The following is a 20,829-nucleotide window of genomic DNA, read 5'->3' as shown; positions in this document are numbered from 1 at the left end:
GTTAAGTCCGACATTTGGTTCCCAAAACATCAGCTATCCAAGTAGAGAAAGGAGAAGAACTAGTTTGACAGTAGTTGCATCTTCCCCTCTCCTTTCCTTTACCCCCACCTTGCAACGAAGCCCCACGCGGAGCTGATGGCACTGCACAAATTCTTAAAACGTGAGTACATGCCTGAGCTGCAACAGCAATAGTGTTCAGATCAAAGAGAGAAAGTGCACCCCTATATCCTCTACAAATCAAGCCTCACCTGCAGATACGGATCAAGTTTGGGGCAACCTACTTAACAAGGCCATGGTGAATCATTCTTGATACATGCCGAGTTGGCTATTGTGCATAAGTAATTTGAAGCCAAGTCATATAGAGAGTGCTTGGGCTCTAGGGAGTCTGGTTTGTTGAGGCGTAAATGCAGGAAGGACGAGCACCTTTTAGCACAAAGCAGGGTGAGGGAAAACGGCCACCCCCAGCAGTTGGCTGGCAGCTCGCCTAATGAGGAAGTGCGAAGGCATGGACCCGCCCAGCGTGCCGGGTTGGCCTAGAACGCCGGAAGGGGCGGGGTGTACCCGAGCGCCGTCGGAAGTGGCCCTTGGGACTCCTGTGGTCAGGCCAACGCGCGTTCAGTGGGCCCAGCGCGATGGTGACGTTCCGTGACGTCTCAGTGGTTACCGGGGCACGGTGTGGGCGTTCGGAGTCGGGCTTCTCCTCTCTTCGAAGCACCTCTCATCTGGAGCGGGCGGCTGCGACTGCACCTTGGGCGGCCGTCCGGGCCGAGAACCATGGGCCCCGGGGGCGCAGGCTGCTCAGACAGGCTGCTGCTGACAGTCGGCTGGCTGCTCCTGGCGGGCCTCCAGTCAACGTTCGGGATCAACGTCACCGCGGTCCAGGATCCCAGCTTGGCCAACGAGGGCGAGGGCGAGGGCGAGGTCGAGGGCGAGGGCAAGGGCGAGGGCGAGGGCGAGGGCGAGGGCGAGGGCGAGGGCGAGAACGAGGCCGAGGAGGAGGCTGAAAACGACAGCGAGGCCGAGAACGAGCCCCCGGCTGAGGCCAGGACGGATGGTAAGTGTGGGAGGCTCCTTGGCGGGGACCCGCAGGCACCCTTTGAGGGTCAAGCCTTCCCTGCTCTTTGAGGACGATGAGAATTATCCAAGTTAACATCTGTAGAGCTCTCTCTCAAAAACAACCCCGAATTTATACATTATTGCACACCTCATGGCCTTAAAAAAAAGATGTGCTAATTCTCCAAGACCAGAGCAAGATAAACGAGCACACGTATAGAAATTGCTACAGAAATACTGCAAAATATTGCTCTGGACAAGGGAATAGGTGATTATTTTTTTAAACATCAGAGAGTAGCTTCCCACCACGGGGACCGATTTTGACTCCCCTTGCAGTTATGTTTTTTCCTTTCCATTGCAGATTTTTTTTTTTTTCCTTGAAGTTCCAAAGTGCCTGAGGTCTTCCTCCGTTTTTCACATTTGCACTTTGGGTTAGAACTCAAGGGAGTTCCCAATTCCCCTCACGGTGACACATCTAAATAAAACAAGATGCTGACAAAATTCCCCGGAAGCCCCGTGTCAGCTTCATGCAGCCTCCACCCTTGAGCACCTCTGCAGTGTGATAGTGTTTTATTTGTAAGTTCAACTTTGAGTCACAAAGGAACGGTGGCAGTAGAAAACACCAATAAAGGGATCCAACTAGAGGCTTTGTTAGAGGATACAATACATGTTAACCAACAAAGACTGAGCCTGTGTTTGATACATAAATTTGCCTTATTCTCCTGGCTCACTAAGCAATAAAACTTGACAAGCTGTGGTACATGTTATATTGATTAGTAGCTCACGTGCTTGTAGGTAAAAGGTCAGTTGCAGGTTTTCAGCCATCTAAAGGAGAATACTTCTCTTCCCTCCATAAATTGACCCATCTGAGATTCTTTTAAATATCCTTGGCAGTCTTATGTCTCCTATAAGTACAAAGTAAGTGCTGTATTTATCAGCCATTCTTTTGCTTCCTGATGACGGATAGTGACCCTCAGCGACATAAAGAAATTGACTATCTGATGTTAATGGTGGAATTGAGGTTTGTACTGCCTTGATAACATTACATTTCAGAGAGCTTGGAGAAGTCCTTGACTTTGGAAATATGAAAAAGAGGACTAGGGTAGAAAAGAGCATGTTCTAAAGCGTAGTGGCTATTGCTTCCCTCTAGTTTTAAAAGTAATTAACAATTTAAACTGGTCAAGGGATAGTTCTATCTGTAAATGCTAGAGTTCAGGCTAAACCCAAGTGATGGAGTTATAATGCCTTAGATTCAAATTTATGTTTCATAATGTACCAGCAGAAGGTATCCAAGCGTTTCAAGCAAAAATGTCAATTCATAATTGATCAGAGTCATAGTCCAAATTATTTTACGAAGTCAATATTGATTTACTTATATATACATCAAGTGTATATTTGCTTGCTGTATATTCAAGGCACTGTATTTGGTGCTTATAAGTATAGAAGTGTTTATGAAAAATTACAATAATCAAAATAGGAAAAATTCTTAGAATTATATGAAATTAATAAGTGCAAAATGAATGAAGTGTGAATGAGGTTATGCTATCTTAAGAATGCTGGTAGGGCTAAACAAGTTACAGAATGCTTGCATGTACTTTATCATGTTTAATTCTTATGATAATCAGATAGGTTCTCCTTTCCAAATTTTGCAGAGGGGTTAAATAGGCCTGACACAGTTGAAGGAATTTGCCCAAACTCAGAAAAGCTAATTAGTGGTAGAGTAGCAATTTGGACTCCAATTTTGATGCATAGTCCCATGTAATATTGTTGCTTCAGGACATAATGCCTTTTAAAAATTACCTTCTAGCACCTCATTTAATATTTATTTTTATTGAGCTTTTAGTCCTAATCTGAGTTATGAAGAATTGATTATATGCTACAGCTAGTGGAATTCATGTCAGATTTCAGAACAATTAGAAAAAGAGAAACTTGAGATTTAAAACCAACAATATTTAGCTACTCGAATACTTATATATTCCTAAATTATCCTGCTAAATAAAGTGTCGAAATAAATTCTTAGGAATAATTTACCATCTTAACCTGAGAATGAGTAGAACCAATCTATAACATAATTTTAATGAACACTTTGCATAACTACTTCTTTTTGGGTAGAAATAACACACTCAAATTTTTTTGGAAAACGGAGAATAGAAAAAATTGGGCCCTATAATTGGCAGGCTTTTTTGTGTTTTTCTGACCTCCTATATAACTTTAACTCACCATGTATTACACTGATGAAAAACATTATTTTTAAATTATGTACAAGGTTTAAACATAAATCTTTGTAAGTTATTTCCTAATTTAATTCTTCAAAGGTTTAGTTTTCTTTTGATTTAAACAGTAATAGAAGATGTACTAGGAATGGCATTGCTTTTCTGATTTAATAAAACTTTAAAAATGTCTGCTTCCCATATGATAAGTGCTTGTATCCTCCATCCCCAAGTAAGAGTTCTTCACTTAGAAAAGTTTTCCTATGATTAAATAATGTATTTTTGCATTTATGTTTAGTTTCAAATAGGACAACAGTCAAAGAAGTAGAATTTGGGATGTGCACCGTTACATGCGGTAAGTAGCATAGAGCAGATAAATAACATTGTATTGGGACGGGGCGGGGGGGTAAAAACAATGTGTACTCTCATTCATCTCTCACTGATTTCTATTTCTAATATCTATGATTTACACACAAAACTCAAACTGATTGCTTTACAAGGTAGGGTATTTTCAGTTCATAACCTGTAGGTCTTACTTTAAGCCAACTCCCTATATGTATATATTTTGGGAGGAGGGGCACATAAACTGCTTTCACCAAAGTAAAACTTTATCTCACAGATGTTCAGAAGATGAAAGATCTTCTGATGCATCTCACAGATGTCTTCCACATACTGTGCTGGCAAATCTATCAAGAAATTTACTTTATTTATAATAGTCTATTCTTAATGATACATTTTCCCAATTTATATGTCATGTTTTAGAGAAAAGAGGTATTGGCTTTGTGGGGAAAATAATATTCAAAAACTATAACTTATTTTGATCATTCCTTGAATAGAAATTGGACATAAAAATCTCTTACGTGGGGGTGGGATTAAGACTACACATGCTATAATAGACCAGTGTTTCTCAAACTTAAGTGTTCACCCTAGGTGCCTGCAGGGCTTGTTAAAACATGGATTGCTAGGCCTGCTTCAAAATTTCTAACTCACTAGGCCTTTGAAGGGGTCTAAGAATTTGTATTTCTAAACAAGTTCATAAATGAAGCTGATGCTGTTTTTTAAAAGACCATCTTTTGAGAACCACTATAGACTAGTGTGCTAAGAAGACAGTAGATAATTCACAATGAAATTAAGTTTATTCTAAATAGAATCTGCCTTGGAAAAAAGACAGTGACAGGAGGGAAGGACAAAAACCAGAGGATAAGAAGACAGAAAGTCCATGCAGGTATGGATCAGAACAATATGTACGTTTTTTATTTTTTGGTCAAAAATTGTGCCTGAATTGTTTTTGAGATAGCATTTTTTAAATGATGTTAAAATAGACTTAACAAAAAATTTACTACTTTAACAATTTTTTGAAGGTACAATTTAGTGAAATTAAGCACATTCACATTGCCATGCAGTCATTACCACGATCCACCCCAGAACTTTTTCATCATCCCAAACTGAAACCTCTGCACCAATTCAACAGTAATTCCCCACTCCCCCCAGCCCCTTGCAACCATTATTGTACTTTCTGTCTCTTGAGATAGTTTGAAACCTGTTTTTTACTTTAACTTCTTAGTGTGTCAGAGTCAGAAAATTAGAGGAATTCTGTGTAATAAACCTGTGTTTATTCATTTGCAAATTACATCTTCTGGCTGCTTACTTGAGAAATTTTCACAGGTAGAGAATTATTTTTATGACAATTCTAGTAATTGATACTGTCCTACTCTATTATTTAAAGATGTGCTTCAGGGACTTCCCTGGTGGCGCAGTGGTTAAGAATCCGCCTGCCAATGCAGGGGACACGAGTTCGAGCCCTGGTCCGGGAGGATCCCACGTGCCGCGGAGCAACTAAGCCCGTGCGCCACAACTGCTGAGCCCACGTGCCACAATTACTGAAGCCCGTGTGCCTGGAGCCCGTGCTCCGCAATGGGAGAGGGCCCCGCTCGCCACAACTGGAGAGGGCCCACGTGCAGTAACAAAGACCCAAAGCAGCCAAAAATAAGTAAATAAATTTTTTTAAAAAAAGGTGTACTTCAGAAATTATATATTATATTTGTTTATTCAGCAATTTTTTTTTGTTTTCTGTTTTTTTATTCTTGCCTACTCTGTGTCAGGTATTGTTATAGGTGCTAGGAATAAAGCAGTGAACAAAGAAGTGGAAACTCTCTGCCTTCAAAGAACATATTTTTTGGTAGGGGCAAAGAGATTAAAAGTGCCTTCGGTTTTTTACGTAAAAATAAAAGGCACATTTTTCATTTTCACCACGAACTTTATTGAACAACATATTCAACCTTTTGCTCCAATACCTTCTGCCATTTTTCAGGCAACTTCATAATTCCATCTTCCCAAAACTTTTTATCTTTTTGAGCAAAGAACTGTTCCAGGTGCCTTTTACAGTCTTCCAGGGAATTGAAATTTTTTCCATTAAGAGAATTTTGTAAAGACCGAAATAAATGGAAATCTGAAGGTGCAACGTCTGGTGAATATGATGGATGAATCAGAACTTCCCAGCCAAGCTGTAACAGTTTTCGCCTGGTCATCAAAGAAACTCACAGTCTTGTATTATCCTGCTGGAAGATTATGCATTTTCTGTTGACTCATTCTGGACACTTCGTCGAGTGCCGCTTTCAGATGGTCTGACTGGGAGCAGTACTTGTTGGAATTAATCGTTTGGTTTTCCCGAAGGAGCTCATAGTAGAGGACTCCCTTCCAATCCCACCGAATACACAACATCACCTTCTTTGGATGAAGACCAGCCTTTGGTGTGTTTGGTGGTGGTTCATTTCACTTGCCCCATAATCTCTTCCGTTCCACATGGTTACAACGTCCACTTTTCATTGCCTGTCACAATTTGTTTTAAAAATGGAACGTTTTCATTAAACGAATGTTTTCATTACTTTTCAGTAGAGAATCGCATGCAGAAATATGGTCAAGAAGGTTTTTTTTGCTTAACTTACCTGGAACCCAAACATCAAAGCGATTCACATAACCAAGCTGGTGCCAATGATTTTCAACGCTTGATTTGGATATTTTTGAGTATGTCGGCTATCTCCTGCATAGTATGACATTGATTGTTCTCAATTACTGTTTCGATTTGATTGCTGTCAACTTCAACTGGTCTACCTGACTGTGGAGCATCGTCCAGTGAGAAATCTCCAGCACAAAACTTCACAAACCACTTTTGACATGTTCAGTCCATCACAGTACCATCTCCATACACTGCACAAATCTTTTTGTACGTTTCAGTTGCATTTTTACCTTTCTTGAAATAATAAAGCATTATATGCCAAAAAATGTTGCTTTTTTTCTTCCATCTTCAACATTAAAATGGCTACACAAAAATTCACCGATTTTGATAAGTCTTTTTTTAAATGCACGCTGATATGATAGCTGTCACGTACTATCTAACAAAATTGTTTCGAATGAAGTTAAAGACAACTAAGTGCTACTAGAACCATCTTACGGAAAAAATCGAATGAGCCTTTTGGCCCACCCAATAATATGTAAAACATGTAATATGTCAGATGGTGATAAGTTCTAAAAAGAAAATAAACCATAAAAGGCAATATTTCACATCTATAATTTTAAGTATTAAGAAATCTTTTCAATTTATAACAACTATTTAAAGGAAAAAATGCCTTAGTGAAAATTCTGTTGAACCCCAAAACAGTATTTTAGCAGTCAAAAAGTTTTCTTTTCTTGGAATACACAGGCAGATTTTTAAGTATGGACTTACAGAAAATCTCACATCTACACACATCCTTGCGATAAACTGTATCTGGCTAAGTAAATGCATAAAATACCTGCTTGGAAAATATGCATTTCAGAATAAGGCTATGCCTCTAGAGAAGTGCCATTCATAAATTCAAGGGGAGCCATTCTGCAGCCATTCTTAAGCATCTCTTTTAATCAAGAGACCTTTCCCCCTCCAACCTTCCTTCTCTTTATCTTATATGGAGTACTCTCCTTTGTGCCTCAAAGTTTGGTCCACAGACTTGCTATATCAGCATCGACTGAGACCTTGTTAGAAATGCAGAACCTTAGGACCTACTGCAGACCTACTTACTGAATCAGAATTCACATGTTAGTATGTCTCCAGGTGTTTTGCAATCACTCTGAAGTTTGAGGAGCGCTGTTATAAGCCATCTCTAGACTTCAACTTTCCCTTGCCTTAAGAATGGGTTTTATGATTAACATCTTGCAGGGACTGAAAGAGGGAATCTGGTAGAAAGGATATCAAGATGGGCTATTCCTTAGCCTGTGACAACAGAGTCTTAATCACAGGTCATTTATCACAGGACATGTTCAACACGTCACTGAACCAGCTTTTATCATTTCCTTCAATTTTGGTGATGGTAGGGCAAACTCAGTGGAGATCAGTCAGTAAAGACGTGATTTCTTGCTCTGAAATGTATTGCAATTCTAATGAGAGTATCTTTTTGGAAATGGAGATTTGGTCATTAATAGTCTATCCTGATGTATTTAAGACAGGGATTTTTACCAATTTAGATATTAAAAAGCATCATTTATGTTAAAATCTAATCTTTGTAATTTCCTCTGCAAGCTCAACCCACCCCACCCCCCAACAAAAAAGTTCCATGGTCAAATAAATTTAGAAGATCCTGTGTACTACTGTATTTCATCAAATCTAAGACTTTCTTGGCTGTGATAATCACATTTTATGCAACTCTAAAAAAGGAAAAATGCTGCCATTCTTGACACACTGTCAATTCTAAGATGCATTCTGATTTCAAAGATGTTAAAATGTAAAAATTTTACATCTTAGATCAATGAAAGTTTCCACATAAAAGCACATTAATTTACTAGCATATTAAAAGTTCCCCTAAAATTCTGAGGAAAGAGGTTCCTTTCATTTTAATGTAATGTATAATTTCCAAATGTATATAATCATGGAATCCTTTTTCTTATGGTAACAACCAGAGGAAATAGTGTTTCATGTAACTCGCTTTGGAAAATGCTGTTTTATGAAATAATTCAAAATGAGGGACCTAAAAATATCTAAATGTTATTACCCTGAATTTAGGAATTTAATTTCTGAAATTAGGAGAAAAGTCTCAAAAAGACCTAGGTGCAAAAGTAAAGGAACTCTGGAATTATTATTATTATTTTTAACATTTGCTGATTTCTTTTACCAAAGGTGTTGGTATAAGAGAAGTTATATTAACAAATGGATGTCCTGGGAGTGAATCCAAATGTATCCTACGGGTGGAAGAATGTCGTGGACCAGTAGATTGTGGCTGTGAGTTGGCCTATGTATTGGAGGGAGACTGAGGAAGCATTTACTCTGGGGAAATACCCTTAACCTCAGGTTGCCGTGAGTGGAAGGAGGTGATCAAATGATATACTGAAAGGAATTCATAAGAAAACTTAAGCTTCCGCTTCTCTAGACAGTTACAACTCTTTCTACTTTTGCTTCACATTTTTTCAGTGATGTGTAAATTTAACATACATTCTCTAGTACACTGGAACCATATTGCACTCAGGGTCTGTGGTTGAGGCTGTCCTCAAGTGAAATGCTTTTGAGACTTTGGTCGTGACAGCTTATCAGTAGATTGGTAAACCCTACATTGGGAACTTCGAGAGCCACTCTATACCACCTTTCACTAGTCAGATTCCATTATCTTTAAACATGGAAGGGGCGGAGTGTATGGGGCGGGAGGGGGGTTCTGACCCTAACCAGTAAATTGGAAGCCACTAGTAGATCTCAAAGTTTAATAGATCACTAAGTAGTTTGCCCTTGCTATCTCTTCTTCACGATTTATTCTGCTGAAGGAACAGACAGGTATGGTGTTTTCTACCTGCCTCTTTTGGCGACTTAATCTTTGACGCCTCTCTGCTCCTCTACAGTCAGACTTTCAGTAATACATTTGCTAACTTCCAGCATGTAATTGGTTTTAAAGTTGGAAGTGACTTTTAAAAGTAGTATTGTGTATGAAGCAGTTTACAGTGCCCATTGGTATATATGTATTTAATTTTTCTTTATTTCAGGGGGTAAACCAATTTCAGAAAGTCTTGAAAGTGTTAGGCTAGCATGTGTTCATACATCTCCTGTAAACCGTTTCAAATATATTTGGAGACTTCTAAGGCCAGACCAAGTGAGTAATGAATGTATGTAATTTGGTGCTTTCTAGTGAGGGATAAAATTTGTTTCCCAGTGCTTGATGACTCTCAGAAAACTTTCTCTTTAAAAGCAGTTTGCAAAAATGAAGTTAAAATCATGCAACTTTATTATTATTGGGATTTAAATTTTTTCATTGCTTAGGGAGGCTAAGACTTTACATATGCCTTAGGGCCAGCTACTATCAGAACTTAAAAACACCTATTTTATGTAAAGTGTTCTATTTTGGAAGCAATAGTTTCATTTGTATATATAGTACAAACAGTACTGATAACAGTAGCTAACATTAATAGAGGACTTATTCAGTGCCAGACATACACAAAGTGCTAGAGTTTCTTTTACTCACATAAAAATCTATGAGGTAATTCCTGTCATTATTCCCATTTACAGATAAATACAGCTGTTGCTCACTATGCTCAGGGGATTGATTCCAGGACCCCTTCAGATACCAAAACTGGGGATGCCCAGTTCCATATGTAAAATGGCGTAGTATTTGCATATAACATAAGTACATCCTCCCATATACTTTAAATCATCTCTAGATTATTTATAATACAATGTAAATGCTATATAAATAGTTGTAAATAAAATGTAAATGCCAAGTCAATACTACTGTGCAACCAATTCAAGTTTTGCTTTTTGGAACTTTCTGGAATTTTTTTTCTGAATATTTTTAATCTCCGGTTGGTTGAGTCCACTGACATGGAACCCAAGGATATGTAGGACGAGCTGCAGCTGAGATGCAGAGAGTAACTTGCCCTGCTTCACACAGGCAGGAAGTTGGTACTTGTTATCTGGATTATCTGACTTTAAAATACATGTGCATAATTAATTACTGTACTAGAATGAGAGAAAGTGACTCTTATTTTGTTACAAGAAATAAATTGTTTCCTGATCTTAAGTTTTCATGAAGAATGTTGATACCTTTTTTTTTCTTTTAAAATAGCAAGCCATTATACTTGCAAATGATTCAGCAATCCTGGAGGTTCACAGGGATACTCACCCCAAGGCGTTTGAGTGTGAAACGTTGGATAATAATGAAATAGTAGCATCTATTAAATTCACAATCTATACAACAACTGGTAAGTACCCGGCAATGTTTTGGTTTGCTTATATCTCAAACTTCAAAGCACATCAAAATCACCTGGAGGTCTTGTTGAACCACAGATCATTAGCCCAACCCCTATAATTTCTGATTCTGTAGATCTTTAGTGGAGCTGGCACAAGAATTTCCATTTCAAACAAGTTCCTAGGTGCTGTTGGTCCAGAGATCACATTTTGGGAACCACTAGTTTTATACCATTTAGACTTTTCTACAAGGTAATACTTAATTCTAATTTTTTTCCACAAAGAGAGTCAGATGTACCTCACTTTGGGAAACTGGTGTATTCCTGAATTATCTCCAAAGAACAGTCCTTTAACTTGAATTATATTCTTACTTTTACTTCTATCGCAGAGGTGAAAATGGATACATAGAATTCTAATGGATGCTTAACAAAAGTTTTGATACAGTAAAATAAATAAAATTAAGAAACGTTATGTCAAAGCACATCTTTTTAAAAATTATTCATTCGAAGACATTTTTTTATGAAACAATACAGTCCTCAATATATGTCACAAAACACAAATCTTGACCCGAACATAATTTTACATGTTAGAAACTGTGCTTCCCTTGCAAAAAGGATCCATGTGCATGTCTTTTCAATTTAAACTATGATGTCTTCTATATCCAAATAATTATTTCCTTTTGTTGAGTTGCTCTTAACCATTTTTATTGTTGTCATCTGTGTTTTTGGGTGTGTGAGGGGTTTGGTCACAAGTTCTTTTGAGAATCCAATCAAGGTTCAGGAGGCTTTTCCCAGAAAAATACCCACATATACTAACATGCTAAAAGTTACCCATAATTTTAAGAGAGTTCATGGATTTCTTGAAGCTATTTCTCAATCCCAAGTAAAGAACTCAAGATGCAGTCTAGAGATACCATGAAACATAACACCCTTTATTGAACTGGAAACAAGATAAGGTGTTTTGGGGGTGATTTTAAAAAATAAACTATAACTTTCTTTGATGTGTTGTTCAGTGTCCTTAAAAAACCATCTTTATGGTGAAAGCTAATAACCTTACTCCTATGTTGGGATAACAGGTGTTATTAAAAGGATAATTTCAATCAAGTGCTATAAAAGGCAAAAAAGGACCAAACATCATCAACTAAAAAGTATCTCAGTGAGTCATAGTTCAGGATATTAAAGGATTCAAAGGCCATTCTCAGTTATATTCCCCACAGCTTGGTCCCTGTTAGGACAGCTTAGTAGTGGTTAGCTCTTCCTATGTTAGAAGGCAACATGTGTAAGCTAAGGGCTGGAGCACAGACCCCGGTGTCAGCAAGTGAGACAAAGTTGATTTTTCTCTCTTGTAGCTGTCCAAGGCTGGTGGGGTAGCTCTGCCATCTCAGCACATGCACTGGTTAAATGACAAAATGTTTTCAGAAAACTTTGGTATTTATTAGTTTCTTTTAAAAAGGACAATTGGGCATACCACTGTGACAGACCCTTTTGGCTCTTTAGACATCAAACAAGTATTTTGGCTATAAATGTTCACACAATATGGTACTGGCTTGAAACGAATGCATGATTGAAATATTTTCAGGGTAAATATGGTTTAATTAATGAAAATGTCCCATCCATTCTCTCATATAACAGGTTTTTCACTTCCACAATAATTGTCTTTCATAGTTAGGCATGGTTTTGATTGAATTATGTCCCCCTGAAAAGATACTTCAAGTCCAAACTCCTAGAACTTCAGGAATGTGACTGTGTCTGGAAATAGGGTGGTTGCAGATGTAATTAATTCAGTTAAGACAAAATCATACACACTAGAGGAGAGTGGGCCTTTAATCCAATATGACTAGTGTCCTTATAAGAAGAAGGAAATTTAGACACAGCCACACAGAGAGACAGGAGAATGTATGTGAAGACTCAAAGACACGCGGGGAGAAGACAGCCATGTGAAGACACACGGAGATTGGAGTTGTGCTATCACAAGCCAAGGAACATCTGGGGCTACCAGAAGCTGGAAGAGGAAAGGAAGGATCCTTCCCCAGAGCCACTGGAGAGAGCATGGCCTTACCATCACCTTATGTTCAGACGTTTATCTTCCAAAACTGTGAGACAATATATTTTTGTTGTTTTTAAGCCACCTAGTTAGTGGTACTTTGTTATGGTGGCCCTAAGAAACTAATATAAACATAAACTTAGTTTTTCTAAAAAGTGAGAGCATCGAAATTCAGCCTGTTTTTTATCAGAAAATTTCAGTAGAAATGCAGACTATCTTTTTATTAGATACAAAAGTAATCTAAGGGACCCTTGCAAGAAGACTACCATTGAAATGAACCAAAATCTTTATACCTCTCATTCTCCATCTTCTCTTGGCTAGTATTGCAGGGTAGTAGATAAATGGAAAGAAATTTTGCATTTCTTCTCAAGTTTTAATCCTAAAACGTTTTTTTAAATTTGAGCTTAAAAAATCCCACTGCTTCTATAAATCTAAAATTATCAAAAATAAAAAGATTTTTAAAATCCAACAATGTTGGAATATAAATATGATATAAATTGTCTACCATACTTGGAACTATTTAGCGAGATTACTAAATTGAGTTTATAGCTCTAGAATTACCAAGGAAAATGGAAGATTATACTGCATGGTGTTTAAAGAACAGGAAGAAAATCCAGATGAATAAGCAGTTGGGATTTCCCATATATGAGACTAATTCTGTTAGAGTGGTACTTACCAAAATACTAAAATACATAAAACATAGCTTGCACAAATCATTATGTCTCCCTGGATGTTGGTTTGCTTATCTGTATAAAAGTTGTATAAGATGACCTTTCTGGCCCTTCCCCACATGAATCTTTTATGAGTCTACGATTAAGGGGCCAGGAATAGCCAAAAGAAAGCTACATAATTCACTAAGTAAGTAATGCTTGATATAAATTGAATTTTTATCAGTTTACAATGTAGCAGTGTTATAATGCATATGGTAAACTGGTCATGTCTCCATAATAGCATTATTTTCAGGAAGAACAGAAAGATATGGGAGAGAATGCTGATTTAAAAGTGGTGTTTGGCTATTCGTATGAAGAAGAATGAGCTTCAATTCCTACTTTACAATGTATACAAAAATTAGAGATGTATTATAGTCCTAAATGTAAAAGCTAAAACCATCAAGCTTAAAAAAGGAAACATAAGAGAGTATCTGTATGATTCAGGAGTAGGCAAGTTTCTTTTTAGACATGACAAAAAACAATCACCATAAAGGAAAGATTGCTAAATTAGGCTTCATCAGAATTAAAAACTTCATCTTCAAAAAATGTTGTTGAGAAAACTGGACAGCCACATACAAAAGAATGAAAGAAGGTCACTATCTTACCTCATACACAGAAATTAACTCAAAATGGATTAAAGACTTGAATGTAAGACCTAAAACCATAAAATTCCTAGAAAAAACATAGGCAGTAACCTTATTGATATAGGTCTTAGTGATATTTTTGTAGATCTGACTCAAAGACAAGGGAAACAAAAGCAAAAATAAACAAATGGGACTACGTCAAACTAAAAAGCTTCTGCACAGCAAAGGAAACCATCATCAAAACGAAAAGACAACTTATGGAATGGGAGAAGACATTTGTAATGATATCTCTGATGAGGGGTTCATAGCCAAAATATATAAAAACTCACACTAATCAACAACAACAAAAAACAAACAACCTGATTGAAAATTGGGCAGAAGATCTGAATAGACATTTTTTCCAAAGAAGACATACAGATGGGCAACAGGCACATAAAAATATGCTTGACATCACTAATCAGGGAATTTCAAATCAAAACCACAAAGAGATATTACCTTACACCTGTTAGAATGGCTATTATCAAAAAGGACAAGAAATAACAAATGTTGGAGAGGATGTGGAGAAAAGGGAGCCCCTGTGCATTGTTGGTGCAGCTACTATGGAAATCAGTATGGAGATTCCTCAAAAAATTAAGAATAGAACTACCATAAGACAGCTATTTCACTTCTGGGTATTTATCCAAAGAACATAAAAACACTAATTCAAAAAGATAGATGCAACGCTATGTTCACTGCAGCATTATTTACAATAGCCAAGATATAGAAACCACCTAAGTGTCCATTGGTGGATGAATGAATAAAGATGTGGTATATATACATACAATAGAATACTATTCAGCCATAAAAAAAGAATGAAATCCTGCCATTTGCAACAGCGTGGATGGACCTTGAAGGTATTAATCCTAAGTGAAGTAAGTCAGTTGGAGAAAGACAAATACAAAGATTTCACTCATATGTGGAATCTAAAAAAACAAACAAAATAAAACAAAAACACACTCATAGGTACAGAGAACAGATTACTGGTTGCCAGAGGGGAAGGGAATTCAGGGGTGGGTGAAATGGATGAAGGGGGGAGTGCAACTGTATGGTGATGGATGGTAACTAGACTTGTGGTGGGGATCACTTTGCAGTGGATACAGATGTCAAATTATAATGCTGTACACCTGAAACTTATGTTAGAAAGTTTAAAACTTCAGCTCTTTAAAAGGAATCATTAGAGGGCTTTCCTGGTGGCGCAGTGGTTGAGAGTACGCCTGCCGATGCAGGGGACACGGGTTCGTGCCCCGGTCCGGGAAGATCCCACATGCCGCGGAGTGGCTGGGCCCATGAGCCATGGCCGCTGAGCCTGCGCGTCCGGAGCCTGTGCTCCGCGGTGGGAGAGGCCACAACAGTGAGAGGCCCGCGTACCGCAAAGAAAAAAAAAAAAAAAGAAAGAAAAGGAATCATTAGAAAAATGAATAGGCAAGCCAAAATCTGGGGAAAAAAAAAATTATAAAACAAGTACAGCAAGTACAATCAGTTTGGGAAAAGATCTTGCAGTTTCTTGGAAAACTAAGCATACCTCTACCCTATGACCCAACAGTTCCACTCATATGTATTTACCCAAGAGAAATGGAAATGTATGTTCACAAAATGACTGGTGTGAGAATGTTCATAGCAGTTTATTTATAATAACCCCAAACTGAGACAGCATACGTGTCCATCAGTAGGAGATAGAATAAACTAATTGAGGCATAGTACCCAGTAATAAAAAAGAAAAAAACTATTGATACATTCAACAATATGGTTGAATCTCCAAAACATTACACTGAGTAAAAAAGCCTTACACAAAAGAATGCTTAATATATGTTTCCCTTCCTATGAAGTTCTAGAACAGGCAGAACTAATCTATGGTGGAAAAGAAAATCAGGACAGTAGTTGTCCTTAGAGGTTGGGGCAGGGATTAACTGGGGGGCCTCGAGGAAACTTTTGGGGTATAGTAATATTCTGTGTATATTCAGGGGTTTGAATTATATATGTCTGTTTGCATTTGCCAAAACTAAATAAATGCACATTTAAGATCATTGTGCAATTTTGTGTTCATAAATTTTACCTCAAAAGAAAAAATATAAACGAATGTTGAACTCTAGTTAATGATATGCCTGTTGAAGAATTTTGTAGGAAGTGTGCAGACACCAGCAAATTATCTTGAAATGCATCAAAAAATAAGATGAATCAATGGATTGAGAAGAGTATGGATAGAGGGATAGTTAAAATGTTGATGGTAGTGTCTAGGTGGTGGGATGTTTATTGTCAAATGCTTTCAACTTTTCTGTGTGTTTGAAAAGGACACTTTTCAAACACGCAGAGCAAGTTCATTAATAACTTTGCTTCCATTAATTCTTTCTGTATTTTTCTAGAGTTTTTCAAATATAAAGTTTCCATTTAGATATCCATTTTCTTTTATTTTCCAGTAGTAATAATCATCAGGTGTTTTTTTCTCTAGAATTGCAGATGAAAAGATCAAGCCGACCAGACATTGATGCAGTGCTAGTTTTGGTTCTGACCATGGGAGTTATTATGTGTATATTCGTGGTCTTTGTACTGATCTTCATAATTATAAACTGGTAGGTGAAGGACTGAAACTAAGCCATCACCCTTGGTTGATGTCCTCCTTGTCTGCCCCTCCCTGTCTGTTGAATCCAAGGCCCTGTCCATGATGCTTCTCACATGGGTTTTGAAACTGTCCAACTCTCTTCATCCCTCCTGAGACTCTCCTAGTTCAAGCTACCTAATCTCATGACTTGATCCCCAACCATGAGAAAGCTTTTCAATGCAATTTTTACAATTTTACGTAGTAGTTGCTAAAGAAAAACGTTTATTGAATTAATATTTGTGTTGTCTAGTTGTAGTTATCACAACTTTAAAAGTTGGTTATTGTAACCTACTAATTCATTTATATGAGAATATTTCTGATACCTACATAAGTATCACCCCCTGGTACATCTGAGGGCTCATCTACTATCACAATGCAGCTGGTGCACCACACAGTAAAAATAAATCATGACTAAGGAGGCACTTCTATATGTAGAAAACTAAATATAAATCTATTTAGTTTTCATTTCATAAAAGATTTAAAAAATGTTTTTCTTCCAGGGCGGCAGTCAAAGATTTCTGGGGGGCAAAAGCCTCGACACCTGAGATACAGTCTGAGCTGAGTTCAGTGAGATATAAAGATTTATCCAGTCTTGACCAATCACCAACTTCAGAAATACCTGGACATGAAGATGATGCTTTAAGTGAATGGAATGAATGATGTATGGATGATGTATAGCAAACCAAAGGAGATTAGAGCATATCAGATTCATTATTATAAAAATAAAATATATAGTGAAATACTTTAACAATATTGTAAGTGATTTATTATAGTCTGAAGGTAATGTAATATGAGAAGGGGCTGTTTTAATCAGTGCATCTTTGTGGTGGAGTTATCAAAAAGTTTTAAATTTGTTCTCAACATTTACCATTTCAAGTAATCACTTGGTAGCTTTTATCTAGAGGCACACACACAAAATCTTTTAAACACATTTTTGATCACTTTGATCACTTCTAAGGTGATTTGCCTGTTCTGTCACAAACAAGAAAATAATATATAGAAGATGCCTTGCATATTAGACTTTCTCCCTGCTGGGAGCACTGGATTGAACTTGCTTAAAGCAAACCATACTTTAGAATCTCTGCAGGGCATGTGACATACAAAGCATCACTTTTAGCACATGAAATAATAATAATGATAGCAACCGACACTTAGTAGCTACTATGTGCCAAGCATTGCTCAAAGCATTTTACATGTATTAAGTGATTTAATTATGATCGCATATAGGAAGTATATAAGGAGGAACTGAGGAGGAACTTGGGGATGGCTGAGTAAATGATGTGAATTTAACATGCCCTGCAATTCTCACAGAAACAGTGAATTAAGGAGTTTTGCGTGACCACTGGTAAGTACCTTCATTGTGTTTGGTATGCGGGCGATAACATCTCAAAACTTATATCTGGATATCATCACTGGCTTTTTGTGCTGTGTCATTATGTGATACAGTTGTGGTCAACTATCAGACAAGATAACAAGACATTAGATAATTTGATTTGGTAGACTTCTTCAGAACTTAATTTTCAGAGTCTATGATAGTAGCACAAAATACACTTAATTTTTTGTTTAGATGAACTGTATGCCAACTTTATTGCTATCACTATGGGATTTATCTGATGAAAGCGTTAACTCTGCACATCTGTGAAAAAGTCATTGTAGATGGGCATTTATGGTATACCTCCCTATCGTAGCCTAGACAGAGGCTGTGTTGTGGAATTATCCATGCTTTTTGTTATACAGCATTTGTATTTGAGAGAAGCAATGAAGAATTGGGTGGAAAATTATTTTGTTATCTGTTGTAGGAATTCCACTAGGGATTTTAAGTGAAAAGAAATTGTTTTCATAAAATCTTTCAAAAGAATTTGTGTGTGTGTGTGTGACACCCCTTCTTCCCCCCATATAAGTGTGGGGGAAAAAATAAGCCTTCTTATTCCTGATTAAGTATGGTCATGTAACTTCGGCATAGATGCTAGACATTCTTGAATAGTAATTACTATCAATTCTTATTTTTAAAACCATGAACAGCGGTCGTTTCCAACTATACTTCAATGACCACTAATGTTCAGTCAGGTTAACAGGTTTAGTTGTCAGTGCTGTTCACTGGATGTTCCTGGCTGTCTGCTTACCAGCCATGTGCTAGGGCAGTACCTCCTCCGCCCCTTGTGATTGGGTGGGGTCATGTGACTACTTCTGGCCAATGAGTTATGAGCCCAGATTTCAAATGTCACTTTCAGTCTAGAACATTTCACTGTGAAAACATCCAGAGCTCACCCTTCTCTCTGCTAGAACAACCAGAAATGTTTAGATAGTGGCTTCTTTGACACCTTGGATCCCAGAGGGAAGGCCACATGGCACAGGATCTCCAGTCAATAAACAGTGGATATGTAGTGTGAGAGAGAAATAAACTGTGTTATTTTAAGCACTGAGGGTTAGAGACTGTTTGATACAGCAGCCTTAGTAAGACTATCCTGAGTGACACGTGTTTTCTGAAAAATAAGTTTTCATGGTCAAATGAGTCAAAAACCTCTTCAGTACAGGACTTCCCATCAAGGTGTTATATACATTGTGACTCTCCAACAAGGGGATATAGGTGCAGTATTTTCCTAACTTATTGGTGGTCTGTGGAACAAAATTGAAAGCCTGCCATCCCAACTCAGAAACACACTTTTGAGCAGGACTCTCTGGCAGGTCTGTCTACGAGGAGTCAAGGCTCAGTGAGGTAGTCTTTCATAATGTATAACACACAACAAGTCAGCAATGCAGCTTGACAACAGTAGCACCTTCCCTCTTAGATCTTTCAGTGTTACTTAGACCTTTCACTCATCCAGACCCACCTTGATGGACTTTCTTGAAATCATCCTCCTAAGACCACAGCTCCTCTCTCAAGTCCTATGACCACACTGCATTAAGTTCAAATAATCGACAAATCTTATATTGAAGTGGATTATAATATGTTCCAGGTCTCCATGAACTCACTCCAGGTCTTATGAAAACCCTCTGTCTTTTGCCACTTGGTCATAGTCTGTGTGTAAGGGGATCTCTCGCTGCCATGGGCCGTGGGGTCTCTGTTGCACATCACTAAAGATTAATGGGGCCAGTCACTTTCCTCTCCAGGCAGACCAGGCCAGAGGCATCTTCTAGTTCCCATCTACTCCTAAATTCCAGACATCTGTTACTTTTCCTGGTCACCAAAATATCCACAAAAAAAGCCTTGAACTTTGCATCTGGATCCAGGAGGTAAAAAAAATGTAAGCAATTATATACCAAAAAGAGACCTTCCTTTTGGACCCCAGGACATTGGTCTCTGCATATGCAGCAGCTGGATTTTGTGAAGCATTCGAATAACACCATACTCACCAAGAGAATCTTTCGTTTGTCCTTCCAATCAACTAACATTCATTGGGCTACCCCATGGGCCAGATACTGTACTAGGCACTAGGAATACAGTCTGTGCAAAAAAAGCAGAAAAGATCCTTCTTCTCTTGGAGTTGGTCGATTACCCAAGACAGCCATTAAAATTAACTAAAACTGGGATGAATAAATTGAAAGAAAACTGCACATTTCTATGAAGCTGTAGTAGGGGAAATGACATTTAAAGGAGCTGTAAATGTACACACTGCTATATTTAAAATAGATAATCAACAAGAACCTACTGTATAGCACAGGGAACTCTACTCAATACTCTGTAATAACCTAAATGGGAAAAGAATTTGAAAAAGAATAGATAACATGTATATGTATAACAGAATTATTTTGCTGTGTACCTGAAACTAACACAACATTGTTAATCAACTATACTCCAATATAAAATAGAAATTTAAAAAATAAAGGAGATGTAAGGCCCCCATAGGAGTTACTCTAGTTAATGGGGAAGAGGGCCTAGGCAGAGGGAACAGTAGTTGTGAATGCTCTGAGTCAGGAAGGAACATGACACATCCTGAAGAAGGGTTAGCTGAGCTGGAGTGTAAAGAAAGAGGAAAAGAGTGGTGGGAGATGAGGCTGGAGATGTATGCAGGAACTGGTGATAGTGTGTGTGTGTGTGTGTGTGTGTGTGTGTGTGTTTACAACACACATGAAAAAATATAGCTAAGTGACCTGAGAATACAAATCAAGGGAGTCATTGTTGAAATTGGCACTCCTGATTTTTTTTTGCTATACTGCATTTGCCTATGCCTTTCTGGAATTCATTTATTATCGGCCTTTTGACAAACAATGACTATTGATGCTCACCTAGATAGGGTAGTCTATACTTTAATTTGGGTTCCTTTGAGTCCTACTGAAATGCAAGATCTCATTAATCAGACCTTAATTCTTATCCATAACAGTTCCTAATTCACTCTCATATTATGAAGCTAAGAGCTAGATAGAGAAGATTAAGAGTTCACAACAATGACCAGGGCTG

The 20,829-nt window shown here is 37.7% G+C and overlaps 1 protein-coding gene across 2 annotated transcripts; it reads left to right on the top strand.

Annotated features, from left to right (window-relative positions):
• Positions 1-774: 774 nt before the first annotated feature.
• On the top strand, positions 775-17,112 carry SPACA1 (sperm acrosome associated 1). Of its 2 annotated transcripts, none has more exons than XM_067702964.1 (8): positions 775-921; positions 994-1,054; positions 3,562-3,618; positions 8,410-8,511; positions 9,261-9,367; positions 10,337-10,472; positions 16,281-16,401; positions 16,931-17,112. In XM_067702964.1, the coding sequence occupies exons 1-8, from the start codon at positions 775-777 to the stop codon at positions 17,088-17,090; spliced, it is 891 nt and encodes a 296-aa protein (XP_067559065.1). In that variant the 3' UTR covers positions 17,091-17,112. The 2 variants fall into 2 exon arrangements, with proteins under 2 accessions (XP_067559065.1, XP_067559064.1); XM_067702963.1 differs by having other exon boundaries at positions 952-1,054.
• Positions 17,113-20,829: the final 3,717 nt, after the last annotated feature.

The sequence above is a fragment of the Pseudorca crassidens genome, chromosome 13 (assembly GCF_039906515.1).
Source record: "Pseudorca crassidens isolate mPseCra1 chromosome 13, mPseCra1.hap1, whole genome shotgun sequence".
NCBI classification, from domain to species: Eukaryota; Metazoa; Chordata; class Mammalia; order Artiodactyla; family Delphinidae; genus Pseudorca; species Pseudorca crassidens.
The sequence above is the reverse complement of the archived record's forward strand: the minus strand, read 5'-3'. Positions and strand labels throughout refer to the sequence as shown.